The sequence below is a fragment of the Carassius gibelio genome, chromosome A3 (genome assembly GCF_023724105.1).
Source record: "Carassius gibelio isolate Cgi1373 ecotype wild population from Czech Republic chromosome A3, carGib1.2-hapl.c, whole genome shotgun sequence".
In the NCBI taxonomy this organism is placed as follows: Eukaryota; Metazoa; Chordata; class Actinopteri; order Cypriniformes; family Cyprinidae; genus Carassius; species Carassius gibelio.
The window spans coordinates 8,667,010-8,682,954 of NC_068373.1; the positions used below are offsets into that span (position 1 = coordinate 8,667,010).

Genomic DNA, 15,945 nt, shown 5'->3' on the forward strand with positions numbered 1-15,945 from the left:
TTTGTTAGGGTCGGAGCAGATGTCTCATTGGCCTAGTTCCGCCTATCAGATGCAAGCACTCTTAGCGACACGGCCATTGGCTAGAACTGTACTGCTTGTGTGAGGGTGATTGACTCCGTTCAGGGCTTATCTTCACTGCTCTCACGGCGGGATTTTATACAGTTCCCATATACGTCTTAGCTGACGTAATGTTGAGTTACCGCCTCGAGAGGGAACGTCTCCGGTTACTATCGTAACCTCGGTTCCCTGAGAGGCGGGAACGAGACATTACGTTAGCCGCCGTGGTCGCTGTTTGATCAGCTGTGCTAGCGTTCAGTCGTGATTCTGACGTAATTTTCGCGCCCATGCATTTTATACTGCACGCTTACCCGCCAGTATTTGCATGCTTCGCGTCAATTGGCCAGCTGTCCCCAGCTGGCGTTAGCCAATAAGATTTCAGTGAAAGTGGAGAAGGGAAGAGTTCCCATATACGTCTTAGCTGACGTAATGTCTCGTTCCCGCCTCTCAGGGAACCGAGGTTACGATAGTAACCGGAGACGTTTTGCATGTAATGTTAGTCCTCATACATTCCACATTTGGGGAGGCACTTCAAATGTTGTCACCTTAGGGCACTAGACTTTGTTAATCTGGGTGCATTACCTAACAGGTAACATTAAAAAAAACATCCAACTAAAATGTTTCAGAGAAAGAAAAAAAAAACTTTCTATGAAAAACTTATAATGAACGTTTTGGCGCTAACGTTTTGAGAACATTATTAAAGACCAGATAACGTTCTATTAGAGTTACTGGAAGAACGCTCGATCGTCAGAACGTCACATACAAAGTTCTGCCACTGTGACAACTTGCCCCGTTCTCTTCTGGATGTTACTGATGCAAGCATCTTCCTCTGTAGCGTGCATTGTAAGACAACATAGAAAACGCCTGACATGTTTGTTTGCTTCATTTACAAGCACACAATCAATTTATTATTGCGCCATTTCTATTAAACAAACCGCTTGAACATTGAGTTCTAACCGTCAGACCAGACACACCATCAGAGGGCAATTTAGTTTATTTATTTATTAATTTGCGTAAGGCCCAAGGCTGTTTGTTTCATCCTCAAAGGGCAGCACTGGCTAAAGAAGGCATGACAAAGCCATTCGTCTGCACGTGAGTGATGTGATGCTCTCAGAGCTCGTGCACTCACCTCCTCGGCGTGTTTCCTCAGCGCTTTCTCGCGCTCGTATTGCGTGACCAGCTGCTCGTTGTCCTCCTTCAGCAGCTCCAGCTCCACTTCGTGCTCCTGGTTCTCCGCGAACACGGTGTCGAGGTTCTCCAGCACCGCCACGACCAGCGGCATCAGCTCCTTCACCACGTCCTCGTCGTACTGGCGGATGAGTCTCTCGAACTCGCGGTAGATGGAGGTGGCCAGGCCCGAGACCCTCTCCGACATGATCGCCGATGTCCCCGGGTCGTCCTGGTACACAACTCCGTCATCCAGCTCCATTTTCCTTCTTTCCTCTCTCGAGAGAGACTGTCCTCGATTTAAACCTCCGCTATGCCAACCCAACGTCTCTTGGGTTGTATGTGAAAAACGAATGCTGATGTATTCCCGTTATATTCTCCGAAACACAGATCCCGCGGAAGTCCGGAGTCCCTCCCTGGAACCGGACGATGGAATATATGTATGTTTTGTTCCCGCGGTCGCCCTACAACAGCTGAGCCTCTGTTGACTAGACAATCGCGCGGTGACGTCACGCGGCGTAACGTCATGATTCTTTTTTTTATGTTTTATTTCAAGCATCTTAACAAAACAAAATAGGCTACCACAAACACAACCGTAAGTACTCACAGACTGAGAGATTCGTATTATTCATACTATAAAAGATAAATAAACCACCATACAAGCCATAAAATTGAAATAAAATAAAAATATATTCATTCAATCATAGACAATGTAGAGGATTAACACAAAATCACAATTATTAAACAAATCACATAATTTCTTGGCCTTATCGAATCTCATAATATGATTGTTCTTGAAACATGCCCCGCAACTTTACCTGCCATGATTGTATTTATTATTTTATTTTATTTTTTCGTGTTATTTTATATTTCCTCTTTGGAATTAATCAGTTAATCATAATTGATAATAATAGAATTGATATCAAGAGTGGTCTTGAAAAAACTGCAGTTATAGTGTTAGTAGTAGGATTTTTATGAACGTATGAAAAAAAAAATGGCGATCAAAATTTGTGACAAGGTTGCGTCAAAACTTCATATGGTTGTCATAAGTGGTAACAATTAGCATTAGTAAGCCTACGGTAGGATTTGTTTAATGCTTTATTTAAACCTTCAGTTTACACTATGGTACAACACACCTGAACCAGCTAATCAAGCTCCTTTTTATACTAGGTATAATAGAAACTTCCAGCCAGGTGTTTTGAGAAGTGATGCAAAGTCCGATTCATTTACATGAGGCGGTTCTTTGACAGATCAAGACGATTCATCAGTTCGTGACGTCATCAAGTAATATAGTCTTTAGGCATTTCTTTTCTGATATCTCAGTGCAATATTCTATTAATGAAAAATAAGTAATTTGTGTCACCAAATATTGAAACATCAAAAAAAGAAAAGGTTATTTGTGTGAAAGCATATTGTTGATTATTACCATTTAATTCACTTAAAGGGTTACTCAACCGCATAATGAACATTTTGTCAGTAATCACATACCCCCATGTCGTTCCAAACCCGTTGATATGATTCTTTAGGGTCTTAATTAAAAGTCTGTAACATAGTTTGGTTAAATATCTCGATGGTACTGTAAAACAACACAGTTTTTACCCAGTCACAAACAGCTCTTTTCAGAGCAAGCTGTTTTGTAGCATTCTCCTTTAAATGTTAATGAGCTCTGCTGACTCCGCCCCTCTCTTCCAGCTTCTCTCTGAGAGACTGTTTACTTTAGCCGCATTCATCGTGGAACTTGCACAATATTAGGAAAGGCGATTTGCAAAGATTCATTGCAAAACCTTATACTCACTTCTTCTGGAGGTGACGCTGGATCCAACATTTAACAAGATTAAAAATAAAAAAAAAACACTGGGTGGATTTTTATCATTATAGGGTGGTTGTGTACACACTGCCAACACACATTTCAGTTCAAACAACTTCTAAAAGTGCATTTAGCATCTGATGACCCATTTAAGTGAAACTTGTTAAGTGAAATGATGAGCAAATAATAATATGCTACAAAAACAGGATTACAAATTCGAAAATTTGTTTTGTGAATATAGAATCTACATAAGAGAATTGGTTTATTATAAAACAGGCGAATGCCAAATGAAGAAGAGTTTCAGTGTCATGCAGACGAAAGGAACTTTTTTTCTTTTTTTTTTGTCAAAATCAGATTCAGATTTTTCTTCAGGAAATTTTTGACAGTGTAAATGTTACAGAGTACGCCTACGGTAGGATCATCAGATGGAAAACACACAACTGATGTAATGGATTATATATTTCAATTATAATTATATTTTACACACTGCTCACATGTATTATTCATTCAAGTTTATCATTATTGTTTCCAAATTATGACTTTATCAATATTAAGTTTACTTTTCTCCCTCAATTTGTGATATCCTAAATCTTGTTATTTAAAGCACTGTAAAATTGTCTGTCAGTTGTTTCATTCATTGAAGTGAATCCTAAACTTGTAAATACTTAAAACAACTATTTTGCACATAATTTTTTGCATCTGACAGTGTTGTCTCATATTAAATGAAGGCAAGGCAAAACATATTTTGTGACAAAATAGAAGCAGATGATGTACCGAAACATAGAAAAATACCTCAAAATAATTCCTTGATATATATTTTCCCGGGTACTCAAGAATCAGTAAATGTTTGAATGCTTGGCTGCTAGACGTGTAGACTGCACATGGTCAAGAGATCATATGGCCTGTGTTTTGTAGTTGGGAGCTGAATTAATTATTCATTGATGCACTTTCTCTGGCTGTATAGTCACAGATCTGAAGTATTCAGTTCATATGTTCTATTTTTTCTGGAAAACCTTCTGTAATGTGATATACTGCTCCATCTAAACAGCATTTTGCACATTGTTTCATAACTATGCATGCCGTTTTTATGACCATAATTATTGAGAGATTACATGTAACGAGTGCAATAAATTAGGTAGCATTGTCAATGGAAATTAGACGATTGATTTTAATAAAACACAAAGGAATAACACAAAATCATGTCCCTTAAAATATTTATTGGAGACATGTAAAAACTAAAAAAAACAACTGTTAACCCTGCAGGAATGACTCAAGAGGGGAAAACATTGGGGATGTTGAACTTAAAGAAAACAAGCTGTAGTTAATTAAAAAAAAAAAAATACTAGGCTACAAAACTCACTCCAAAATGTGCTTTGACAGTATCCACAGCACTAGGTTTAATGCTCTTACCATAAATTACTGCATTTCAACAAGCTGATGTTTGCAGGTAATAACTGAATATTTAAACAGCCTTGCTGTAATATCACATATCATGAATAAATGTTGACTTGATGAAAAAAAAAATGATATGGGTGACAAGAGAATATGAAATGCTCTCTTATTTACAGCTGACTCATTGCTATGGGGGCATCAACACAAAATGGTTATGTACATTAACTTAAAAAAATACAAATAAGGCATTTATGAGAGGGGAAAAAATGAAAAGGACTTTCTTTGAAAATTTTCAGTGGTGGCAAAATCGTTCATTGAAGCAAGGGACGAATTTAAACCACATGTACATTGTTTGGAAAAAAAATAATAGGGATAATAATCTGAATTCTTGAATTTACACATTTCATTTCTTACCCCTCTTAAATCAGGAAAGAACCACAAACTTATTCGACACTGGGAGTCATTTCCAATCATGGACAAATTTACAACGACGCATTTAACCGTCAATGTGTACAATGCACTTTTCGATATTTCAATACACCTTGTATATAGAAAAGCTTATTCTTCTTTTTCTTTTCGATAGCAATAAAAAAAAAAGCATTGCAAGATGCGAAAGACAGAAGAAAAGTTTGCAAAAACGTCCTCGTTTCTGTAAGGGGATGGTTGGTGTCCAGGCGGAGAGAAATAAATCAGTGACTGAACTGGCGTTATGCGTTCTTTGTCTTGGGCATCTTGCGATGGCATCATTGGCTTGTGCCCCTCTATAAGTCTGATGGAGACACAGCTCTCTGTTCTTTGGCACTTAGGCTGGTAGACTCAGCTTCTTTCCTTTCAGCACTGTGGGCCAGAAAGAAAAAAGATGTCAGAAATTGAAGCAGGAAGAGGATTTTATTTATTTTTAATCCTATACATGACAAGTTCTAAAAATGGAAGCCAAACCGGTGCTTAAACTGCAATTAATGCATGCATTAATGTTAAAGGATTACTTGAGATAAATCGTTTATTCACATTGGTACCTTTCCTAAAGTAACGGTCCAGCTCTCTTTAGGGTATCAGAGATTTTTGTTACAAATTTGGAGAAATATAGCATTGCATCACTTGCTCACTAATAGATGCTCTCCAGTGAATGGGTGCCGTCAGAATGGGAGTCCAAACAGAGCTGATAAAACCATCACAATAATCCACACCACTCCAGTACATCAGTTAATGTCTTATAAAGTGAAGAGCTGCATGTTTGTAAGAAACAAATCCATTATTAATGTGTTTTAATTTTTAAACGACAGAGTCTGGTCAAAATATGGAGACTGTAATCAGTAATGATGCTTCCTCCAGTGTAAATGTCCAACCCTACTGTCCTCTCAAAACCTATTAACTTTGTTTAGAACTGTTTTAAACAACTTTTGCATGAAAAAGCTTAACCTGTGCATATTTCTCTCCTGATTCAGACAGCATAATTGTTTCTTCTTACTGTAGAAAGCGATATTACGGATAAAGGATTCGCATTTTAGCCCAAAGCAACGGTTTGCAGTTAAAAATGTCCTAATGACAGATTTCTCTAACAAACACACAGCTTTTCACTTCACTGATGTACTGGAGTAGTGTGGATTATTGTGATGCCTTTATCAGCCGTTTTGACTCATTCTGACGGCACCCATTCACTCCAGAGGACCTATTAGTGAGCAAGTGATGCAATGCTACATTTCTCCAAACCTGTTCTGAAGAAGAAACATTAATCTCACAACAAGGTTACCTGTATCTTAGATGTTTTAAATTCTGAATTAAAAGACAAGTCATAGAATGCAATGTTCAATTCAATTAAGCAATTAAAGGTGTCAATTTTAATCTCATGCTGCTGACCTTAAATTCATGACCACCCAAACTAAACGTCATTTCACACCCACGGTCCTTAAAAAGGTTTAAACTCGCCTTTTGTGATGTAAAGGTAGAAGAAGTCACAATAGAGAATCGTCTGGACGACTCCAGCCACGATGGCAATCATGTCAAAGAAGCCCTCGAAGTAGAACCTCCAGATCCAGTTGAAGAGGTAGAGGGTGCGGTAGACCCCCAGGCAGAACAGATAGTGCGTGGTGATGGTCTCGGCCTCGCCGGTCTTGCTGATCATAAAGAGCTGAGGCAGGATGGCCACAGACTCAAGGTAGATGGAAAAGGTCCACAGAATCTGTCAAGAAAATAAAAAGTCATTCCGGTTTGGAGCGGTTTGTGTGTATGTACACAATAAATATGATTGTGTTTGCCAACGATGATGCCTATTGTTGTTTTTCGCAGATGTTTAATAAAGGTTCGAATCAAAACTGGCACGAATAACACATTTAAATGACAGTCAAATTCCCAAATGTGCAGTAACACTCACCTCCAACGGAGAGAAGTCGTGGTTGACCAGAAAGGCGAGACCTCCCACAGGAACCACGAGAAACTCAACTCTGAAAGTGTCATGGTTCCCATCATAAGTTGCCCTGAACTTTGCGTAGATCAGGTAGACTGTGGCGTAGGCACATCCGATGTAGATAATCTGTTTTCACAGCACAGGAAACTGATTAACTCATTGAAACTGATTAGCTACTAAAGGTCAGTGCACTTATAAACCGGCTTACGCTGATGTGGCAAACCAGTGATTTTTTTGAGTCACTGATATTCAAGGTTGAGAAATGCATTGTGTGCGTGTAGAAGTGTCTTTACCTTCATGCAAGAGTTGTAGAGAGAAATGAAGGATGTCAGGAGATCCAGGTAGCGTGTGGTGAACACCAAGGCAAAGAGTATCTGGCTCTTCCCAGAGATACCTGAGGGCAACAAATATTTACGCTCAGACAACTGCAACGTAGAAGGAAATAGGAGAACACAACACTTTTCTGAACACAGAGTTCATACAAGTTTAGAAGAGATGCATCTATGTTCTCTATACATCAAAAGTATGATGTCAAATGGATCTAGACAACCCAGATGACCCATCCTCGCAAAGCCCACACATAACTACATGCACTGCCACGTCATGCCAATAAAAGGAGGAAGAATTTAAATTGCATGACATCAAGTATATGAAAAAAAAAACTCTTTTGAGTCCCACGGTACAACGTATAAAGATGCAAACGTCCTCTAAATAGTGAGATTAATTGCATAGCATAGTCTGAATGACGCGATGATTGAGGACCGAGTATATACACATATACAAACACACACATACGTAAGTTATAACTACTAACTGAAGTTAGTAAGTTGGCCTTAAGTTTTCACTTATTTCAGTCACTGAGAAGAAGTCTGTGATGTCTGAAAGCTTCAAATCAATATTCCAAGCATTACACACACACATAATACACACAGATCCGACCGTTTTCAATTTATATTGTCAAATTTAGCCCAAATCTACCCTTCAAAAGCTTTCAAATCAAGCTAAGCTACGTTACTAGCTTTAACGCTACACAGACCGCACTTAAATACATGTTTCTTGCTTGAATAATGCACAAAATAATACACAAACGCACAAAAAACTTTTCCGGCCGCTCAATCCGGTCTAAAGTATCCTCTTTCGTTCGCAGACACACATATGAAGTATTAAATCTACGAGAGAAGTCTGTTTACCTGCGCAGGACCTGGTCTTCCAGATCTTGAGCAGCAGGATGATGATGGCAGCCAGATGAGACAGATCTCCAGTCAGTCTAAAGATGTTCATGATGTCTTCCTCTCTCGAGCTGACTGTAGTAGAGTTAAAGAGAGCTCGGGGTGAGTGCGGTGACTGTGAACCGGCTCGATGCCGCTCTCCTCCAGAGCATTCCTCCAGCAAATATGGCGAACGAGGGGCGACGTGGCCGCTGGACGTGACGTGGCCAACTGCGAAACCGCAATGAATCCTGGGAAGTGTAGTCAATGACTCTGACCACGCCCACTGAGGCTCCTTCACTAAAATTACCATCGTATACATAGTTACTATCGAACTTTTTTTTTTTACTAATCAACATAACATTGTTAAGAGAAGAAAAAAAGTAATTTTAATTTCTGTATGATTGTGTATTGTGCTATAGATAGATGGATAGATTGAGGGTGACAAACTGTGTCACACAAGGAAGACAGAACTGAGGGGACGGGGCTATTTCACTTCTCATTTTTACACATTTCTGGTTTTATTTCTCAGTTAGGCGTGAGACCTTTGTTCGGATGACTGTCTAGGAAACTGAAAAATCGATCACAGAGAGACATTAATGAAAGGAAAAGGAGCAACACAACAACCGTGAAATCAACATGAACTTGGGTTTCTTCTTCACCATCGCATTTCTTATGTTTAGCACAGGTGAGCAGAAACTGAAAAAGCAATTTATATATATATATATATATATATATATATATATATATATATTGTGTAAAGGGGTGGAATAGTTCAACTTCACGGTTTGGTTTGATTTACGGTTTTAGAGTCACGGTTTCGGTATGGTTTGGTATGTGCTATGTTTATAGAAAATATACTTTCATATTTTATAATATATTATTACGAATATTATATCTAACTACAAGCAGCAGCACAAATAAATAGCCTACAACAGAGTAAAGATACAAATAAAATAAACAGTGATTTTCAGGGGTTTTTTTTAGGTACAGAAATTGAATAAAGTAATCAAATGTAAAACAGCATTACACATTGGACTGTATAAATTAAAGATTGTTCTTTATTAAAGCTACAAAAGTGTTTTGATCAAGAGCAGTGAGTGATTTATTTGTTGTTGCGGTTAGATTAATATAAAGACTGTCCCTTTAAGAGAATGCACTGATACAGTAGGCCTATGTTCAGCCGGCTAAATTTATATGAAACTTACCAAGATGAAAATTTTTACATAATTTTTGTGCGAATTTGTCCATTTAAACACACTACTTTAGAGAGAGCTTAATATTTGCACAAATATATATATATATATATATATATATATATATATATATATATATATATATATATATATATATATATATATATATATATTGTAGGTTAAACAAATATTGTTGCAAAACGTTTTACAAGAAAATGCTCTTTATGGTCTTCAAATTAAAATCAATGTATTTTCGCCATTTCTTTGTAATTAGTTGAGAAACTGACTAGCAATTTCTCAGTGAAAACTGCTTCAGAGTAAATCCCAAGCTACACCATTTTTCTGTGTAGTTATGTGACTTCTAAATAATCAATGAAAATACATTCATATTAGATGACTGTTTATTATCTTGCGCTGTTCATTTGTGAAATGGACATTACTTGGACACATTCACTTCTGATAAAAGCTCACTCTAGATTGTAATGTAGACCCGTGCAATTTGTGTAAAGCTGCTTTGAGACATGAAAAGCGCTTTACATATAAATTTGAATGGTACTGAAGTCTTAAACTAATTATGTTCTTAACTTCTACAGTCAGCGGATGTAAGGTAGACGTCCAACAGTCACCGGAGCTGATCAGAGAAAAGCGGGATCAGTCCGTGTCCATCCCATGCTCCGTCTCCGTGTCCAGCTGTCCAAACAGCCAGCCTCACATCTCTTGGTATGTGTTCAGGAATGACTCTCACTACCAGCTCGATTTGAAAGCCAACTCGCTGAAGTACACACAGGAGCAACACGGCCTGAAAATCAGCTCTCTGTCAGAACCAGACTCTGGGGTTTACCTCTGTGCAGCCGCTCTGCTGGATGTGGCTCACTATGGGGCGCAGGCAATCGGACAGGGAACCACTTTAAAAGTCTCAGGTAAGAGCTAGCAGAGGATTCAGCACAACCCCAGACCGCTCTGCTCATAATTCACACCCATCATGATGTTCGTTGTGGTTTGTATCTAGAGACGGGCTTAAATGTCTCTCAAGCACTGTTGTTGACGTTGCTTGTCCTGCTGATTGTGTACAGCCTCCTCGTCCTGGTCATCATCATCTGCATAAAGGTACAGATACAGTGCAGTACACACCTTTTCAAAGTAATGTTACACTTGTTACAGGAGAAAAGGTACAAAGCTGTCATTGGTGCAGTAGATACAAAAGCAAAGGAGCTCATGTGTACCTTTAAGGTACTTATATGCACCATTTAGAAGTAAATAAGGTACAAATATAAGCTTTTGTACCTAACTACTCTAATGGTTAAATCTCCAAAATGTTTACAAAATGTCACTACATCCTCGAAATGCCTTTTAAAGAAAGTTTAATTTAAGTTTTTTTTTTTTTTCAATAGATTGGAAAATTCGATTTAGTCTTTAAAAGAAGATGGAGTAAAAGTGAGAAAAAGGTATTGTTTGCCCTCAATACAGTTGTCTGGTTTGCTATGTTGCTGCATGAAATAGCAATATTGTGAAATGTTATTACAATTAAAAATTTTAAAAATCTTCCATTTGAATACATTTTAAAAAATATAATTTATTCCTGTCTGTATTTTCAGCATCATTACTCCAGTCTTCATGATCCTTTAGAAAATATTTAGAAGATAGCATTTATCTGAATAGGTTTAAGGTTAAGGTTCTTTATTTGTCACATGTGATGCAATGCAGTTCAGTAGACATCTTTTGTAACCTATAAATGCATTTACTGTCACTTTTGATCAAATAAATGTATCCTTGCTGAATAAACGTATGAATTTCTTCTCAGGAGAACCCAGCTAAGCAAGTTCTCTTCAGCGGAGTGATGCAAGAACTGGCCAAGAGGAACTTAGTTGGTGGTCGCAAAGTTCAGTCGCACTACAAAGTTTCACAAGACAAGGTTTTCAGACTATGCTTTTAAAACACACAAGAACATTTTTAGCAAATGCACAATAATTTCTAATAATTTCTATGCACCTGGCAGAGTTTTAAGCTATACATTTTCTTGACATTTTTACAATACCGTATGATAAAAAAGAGCTTGTTATTGCCTAACTTCTATTTCCAATCTTCTCTATAGTCTACAGCTCTTCAGAATCAGCACCATAGTGAAGATCTTTACCAAAATCTTGATGAGTGAAAGGAAACCACTGCCCTGATCCACACTTGTCCCTGCAAACCTGGAAGCTATAATTTGGGGAAATGACATTTCTTTCAACATATTGGATTTTTGCACTCATTTAAAAAATCGTCATGTGAAAAAATAAACTTGAAATAAACATGATGTTGTAATATGGTGGTTGGGTGACCCAAGATTGTGACATGTTGTCTGTCGTTGACCTTCCTCTCACAAGTGTTTTATAAATCACGTGAGCACTCTGTAACCGTATGCTGTTTGTTCAGTTAAAGGCTCTTAAACCACACTGTTTAGGCATGACTGTACATTCAATTACCTTCGTGTTTTAAAAATATTCAATTAGCTATCATAAACTGTGCATCATTTGAAAGCTAAAAAACACTCAAGATTTCGTCTTCTAGACTTGTTTTGAAATCAATGCACCAGAGAGTTCCTGGTCATTTAGTGTTGATTGTATTAAAGATGCTGTGAATGAACTGGATATACTGTTGTTGTTATATTTGCACCATGACATAACAACACTTTTCATTCTTACATTGGAGGCAACTTTTTGTTTTTGTTTTAGTACAGATTGTTTTGTGTTTGCTAGTTGTTGTTTTTTTTACCTTTGACCAAGTTTTGTTTTCTTTTATGTGCTCTCTTTATCTGTATTTTACACCAGGCTGTGTACACAGCTAGCGAAATTTCTTTGCTTAAAAATAATCCCTTTCCCTAAATCTGACATAATTTAAACAATCTAATTCCGAACATGTCAAATTTGTTCCCCGATCGTTACAAAATACGATCAGATTTGCATAAATTTGTTTTTATTTTCAGTTATTAACAAACTACTCACAAACAAACATACATAAACCAATTCAGATCAATCATGTCCTCTTCTTTTTCCCCTCTCTGTAATGAATAGGCCTACTTATAATTTTACTGGAGTAATATTTTATTGGGGTATCTGTACTTTTACTCATGTACTTGTGGGACACAGCCTGATTATTATAGTCATTATTTGCGTATAACTGTTCAGTAGTAGTTATTTCATAGTTATTTTTCTTGAACCTTAACTAGTAGATAATTAATAGTAGTTCTTCAGGAGGTATGATAGAATATATTAGTTACTGATTAGCTAACTGTTACTTAACATAATTATAAAATTATATTACATACTGATTAATTAACACATCTTTCTTAGTAGTTAACAGTAGTGAGTCAAGTGTTAATGAATAATCACCTGTTAGTTCTTCAATAATTCCTTATTAGTTATGTAGTAAGTAAGAAACAGTATTCTAAAGTGTAAACCCTTTTTCTTTTACTGTCTATGGAACAGACAGGTCTCTCGTCTGCCGCTAGAGGTCATCAAAATCACGGCTGTGACAAAATATCGCGATAGTTGTCCTGGAATAAACACTCCGCGAACTCTCGTGCGGCCTTCTTCTTCCTGAATACACATCACGTAAGTCTGTCATGTCTTAGCAGTATCTATTAATATCTCCTCAATCGCAAATTAAAAATGCGATATTTTTTATAGAAAACCTCTTTCTACGGTTTAATAACAATGTGATCGTTAAATGAATCGTATGAATTGTGTAGATACGTTAATTTCGAGCGGTTTTAAATGGATGGTGTCAAAGATGAATAAATGCCTAATGAATACATCGCTCTACGGCTAACATGTCCAAGATGTGTAGTAATACGATAAGTGTGTTTAATGTGCATTTTCTTTCTGGACGTGTCTGACTTTAAAAATGAACCTGTTTTTTAATTCGCGTTGATGTTTTGATGTTCTCCAGCAAATGGCGGACGACGCCGGTGGTCGAGGAGGTTTTCGCGGGGGCTTCGGCACTGGAGGCCGGGGTCGCGGTCGAGGGCGCGGCAGAGGCCGGGGAAGAGGCCGCGGGGCCCGGGGAGGCAAGTCTGAGGACAAGGAGGTAAAGCACCACCTAAATCGTGCTCAACTGTGACTCTGTTATGATCTGGCGTTATATATGGTTTTTATTAAAAGGATACATTATCACATCCAGTGTGTGCTAATATATTGGCTCTTTCACTCTTCAAGTAACGTTAGCTGTCAACAACTATTGATGAGATGTATTGCTGTAGCTTCAGTTTCCATTTGCTAATAGACAATATTATATTTCATATAGTGGGTTCCTGTGACCAAACTTGGTCGCCTGGTGAAGGACATGAAGATCAAGACTCTGGAGGAGATCTACTTGTATTCTCTGCCCATCAAGGTATTAAAGCTATCTTTATATGAACGTATGCTGAAATTTTGGAAGTGAAGAATTTATCTGTGCATGCATTTCACTGAAAAAAAAAAATCTTATGTTAAATATACCTGGATTTTCAGGTGAAAATTTTAATTCAATTCATAGAACCAAGTACTTTCCTGCAGGTTTTGCCTTTTTTGACAGTCCTTTAAGCTCTGTGTCTCAGTCTACTTCTGTTCCATTGTCACTTAGAGTTACAAAAAGAGGCGCAAATGATTTACCTATTATGAAACCCATGGTTTATCTTGCCTGTAGGAGTCTGAGATCATTGACTTCTTCCTGGGTTCCGCACTGAAAGACGAGGTCCTGAAGATCATGCCTGTCCAGAAACAGACCCGGGCTGGTCAGCGCACCAGGTTTAAGGTGAAAAACCTGCTTCCTGATTGACATTAGTCTGAATTAGATTAGATTAGATTCAACTTTGTCACTGCACATGTAAGGTAAAAGGCAATGAAATGCACTTGGCATCTGACCAGAAGTGCAATAAGCATTAAGTGTGGAATATACAAGGTCTACAATACGTACAATAACTCTACAGATAACTATTATGGACATAATTTACAGATTTTAAATACTATCAGCATGATATACACATCCTTATCAGTTCTCTTTAAAGTTCCTAATCACTCGGTTCTTGTACTTTTAGGCCTTTGTTGCTATTGGGGACTACAATGGACATGTTGGTCTGGGAGTGAAGTGCTCTAAAGAGGTAGCGACCGCTATCCGTGGTGCCATCATCCTGGCCAAACTGTCCATCATTCCCGTCAGAAGAGGATACTGGGGGAACAAGATCGGAAAACCACACACCGTGCCATGCAAAGTGAGTCTTCAAACGTGTTTTGGCACACAGTTTGACGCTCATTTGGAAAGGTTGTTAATGTCTGAGCATGTGTCTCTTCAGGTGACCGGTCGCTGTGGGTCGGTCCTGGTGCGTCTTATTCCCGCTCCCCGTGGTACTGGCATCGTGTCCGCTCCCGTACCCAAGAAACTGCTGATGATGGCCGGTATCGACGACTGCTACACCTCAGCCAGGGGCTGCACCGCCACTCTGGGCAACTTTGGTAAGGGGCTTGTATTTGAAAGCCAGTGTTTTGGGCTGCAGCCGTCCCGTGTTTTAGTATCTCAGTTTTAAAACTTCTATTATAATTTCAGCCAAGGCCACCTTTGACGCGATCTCAAAGACCTACAGCTACCTGACCCCTGATCTCTGGAAGGAGACCATCTTTACCAAGTCTCCTTACCAGGTAATGTGTATTTTCACAGCTTGCTCCTTTCACAAATGCATCATTGCTTTCTTGAAACTAAAGTGTGTGTCCCGTTTCAGGAATTCACTGATCATCTGGCCAAGACTCACACCAGGGTCTCTGTTCAGAGGACTCAGGGAGCTCTTCAGGCAGCCTCCTAAATTTTGTACAACTGATCGAAATAAAAGTCCAGAAAGAAAAGTCTGTGCTCTGTTGTTTGACTTGAATGTTTAAATGCTACGTGAAAGCAGATGCTTTGTGGATTTTTGATTTGCGTATTCAAAACGGTCGCAACAAAGTGCTATATTGCTATATTGTGACTATGGCTGAAGGGGTTATAAGCACAAATTAAGTGTTTATATAGGTGTTTATAACATTTTGCATCATAGCTGTTTAATTCACCTGTAATGCTGTACTATCCACTTTCTCATTTGTGCTAGCATAACTAAGCCAGCAGATGCATGAACTGAACTAATGTGGTTTTTAAAATTTTGGAAATGTCCATACGTAACCAAAAACACAACTGAAAAGTAATAACATGAAGGTGTTATATAAGACTAGTAATAACTACTTTAAAACTGATGGGATTTTATTAAAAAGAACAAGCTACTAAGTCTGTTTCCAATTAACTTTATTTGATACTTTTTTTGATACACTGATAAAAGAGATTGACATAGAAAAGGCAAAGGAGAGGTTTGCATGTTTATGCCTGCTGTTGCTCTGCCATCATCCCCTTCTTCAGTTTCATCAGTCGCTGGCGTACGCCCCTACATCCCCATTTAAAAGAATTAAAACCTCTGATGGTAGTAGTGAGACTTCTTACCGCTCTAGATGCCTTCAACAGTGTCTGGTGCATCAAAAAGCAGGGCAATCAAATTAGGATCATGAATTACAAGCCAATGTTTTGTTATCTCACGCTCAAGCCATCCAAGATGTAGATGAGTTTGTATTTTCATCAGAGCAGATTTGGAGAAATGTAGCATCACATCTCTTGCTCAACAGTGGATCATCTGCAGTTAATGGGTGCCGTCAGAATTAGAGTCCAAAGATCTGATAAAAA

General features: G+C 38.2%; 4 protein-coding genes across 12 annotated transcripts in view; 2 read left to right on the forward strand and 2 right to left on the reverse strand.

Annotated features, from left to right (window-relative positions):
- LOC127941238 (C-Jun-amino-terminal kinase-interacting protein 4) overlaps positions 1-1,728 on the reverse strand; it is a 39,107-nt gene extending 37,379 nt beyond the window's left edge. For 5 of the 7 annotated variants that reach the window (XM_052536199.1, XM_052536193.1, XM_052536191.1 and 2 more), the window contains exon 1: positions 1,187-1,728. In XM_052536199.1, the coding sequence (XP_052392159.1) occupies positions 1,187-1,486 (300 nt within the window). In that variant the 5' untranslated portion in view covers positions 1,487-1,728. The remainder of the gene's footprint in view (positions 1-1,186) is intronic. The other 2 variants (XM_052536205.1, XM_052536192.1) reach the window with 1 other exon arrangement.
- Positions 1,729-4,181: 2,453 nt separating this feature from the next.
- On the reverse strand, positions 4,182-8,244 carry LOC127941295 (ER lumen protein-retaining receptor 2-like). Its single transcript, XM_052536222.1, has 5 exons — positions 8,018-8,244; positions 7,121-7,221; positions 6,795-6,953; positions 6,350-6,602; positions 4,182-5,260 (listed from the first exon to the last, which is right to left on the reverse strand). The coding sequence occupies exons 1-5, from the start codon at positions 8,106-8,108 to the stop codon at positions 5,226-5,228; spliced, it is 639 nt and encodes a 212-aa protein (XP_052392182.1). The 5' UTR covers positions 8,109-8,244; the 3' UTR covers positions 4,182-5,225.
- A 295-nt stretch (positions 8,245-8,539) lies between these two features.
- Positions 8,540-11,861, forward strand: si:ch211-139g16.8 (immunoglobulin superfamily member 6). Of its 2 annotated transcripts, XM_052536258.1 has the most exons (6): positions 8,542-8,723; positions 9,825-10,151; positions 10,241-10,338; positions 10,623-10,676; positions 11,033-11,143; positions 11,324-11,861. In XM_052536258.1, exons 1-6 carry the CDS (start codon positions 8,675-8,677, stop codon positions 11,381-11,383), a joined length of 699 nt encoding a protein of 232 aa, XP_052392218.1. In that variant the 5' UTR covers positions 8,542-8,674; the 3' UTR covers positions 11,384-11,861. The 2 variants fall into 2 exon arrangements, with proteins under 2 accessions (XP_052392226.1, XP_052392218.1); XM_052536266.1 differs by lacking the exon at positions 10,623-10,676 and having other exon boundaries at positions 8,540-8,723.
- Positions 11,862-12,762: 901 nt separating this feature from the next.
- Positions 12,763-15,086, forward strand: LOC127941305 (40S ribosomal protein S2-like). 2 transcript variants are annotated; one of them, XM_052536234.1, is made up of 8 exons: positions 12,763-12,824; positions 13,162-13,299; positions 13,516-13,605; positions 13,897-14,004; positions 14,288-14,461; positions 14,543-14,702; positions 14,794-14,885; positions 14,966-15,086. In XM_052536234.1, exons 2-8 carry the CDS (start codon positions 13,165-13,167, stop codon positions 15,044-15,046), a joined length of 840 nt encoding a protein of 279 aa, XP_052392194.1. In that variant the 5' UTR covers positions 12,763-12,824; positions 13,162-13,164; the 3' UTR covers positions 15,047-15,086. The 2 variants fall into 2 exon arrangements, with proteins under 2 accessions (XP_052392194.1, XP_052392204.1); XM_052536244.1 differs by having other exon boundaries at positions 12,820-13,044.
- Positions 15,087-15,945: the final 859 nt, after the last annotated feature.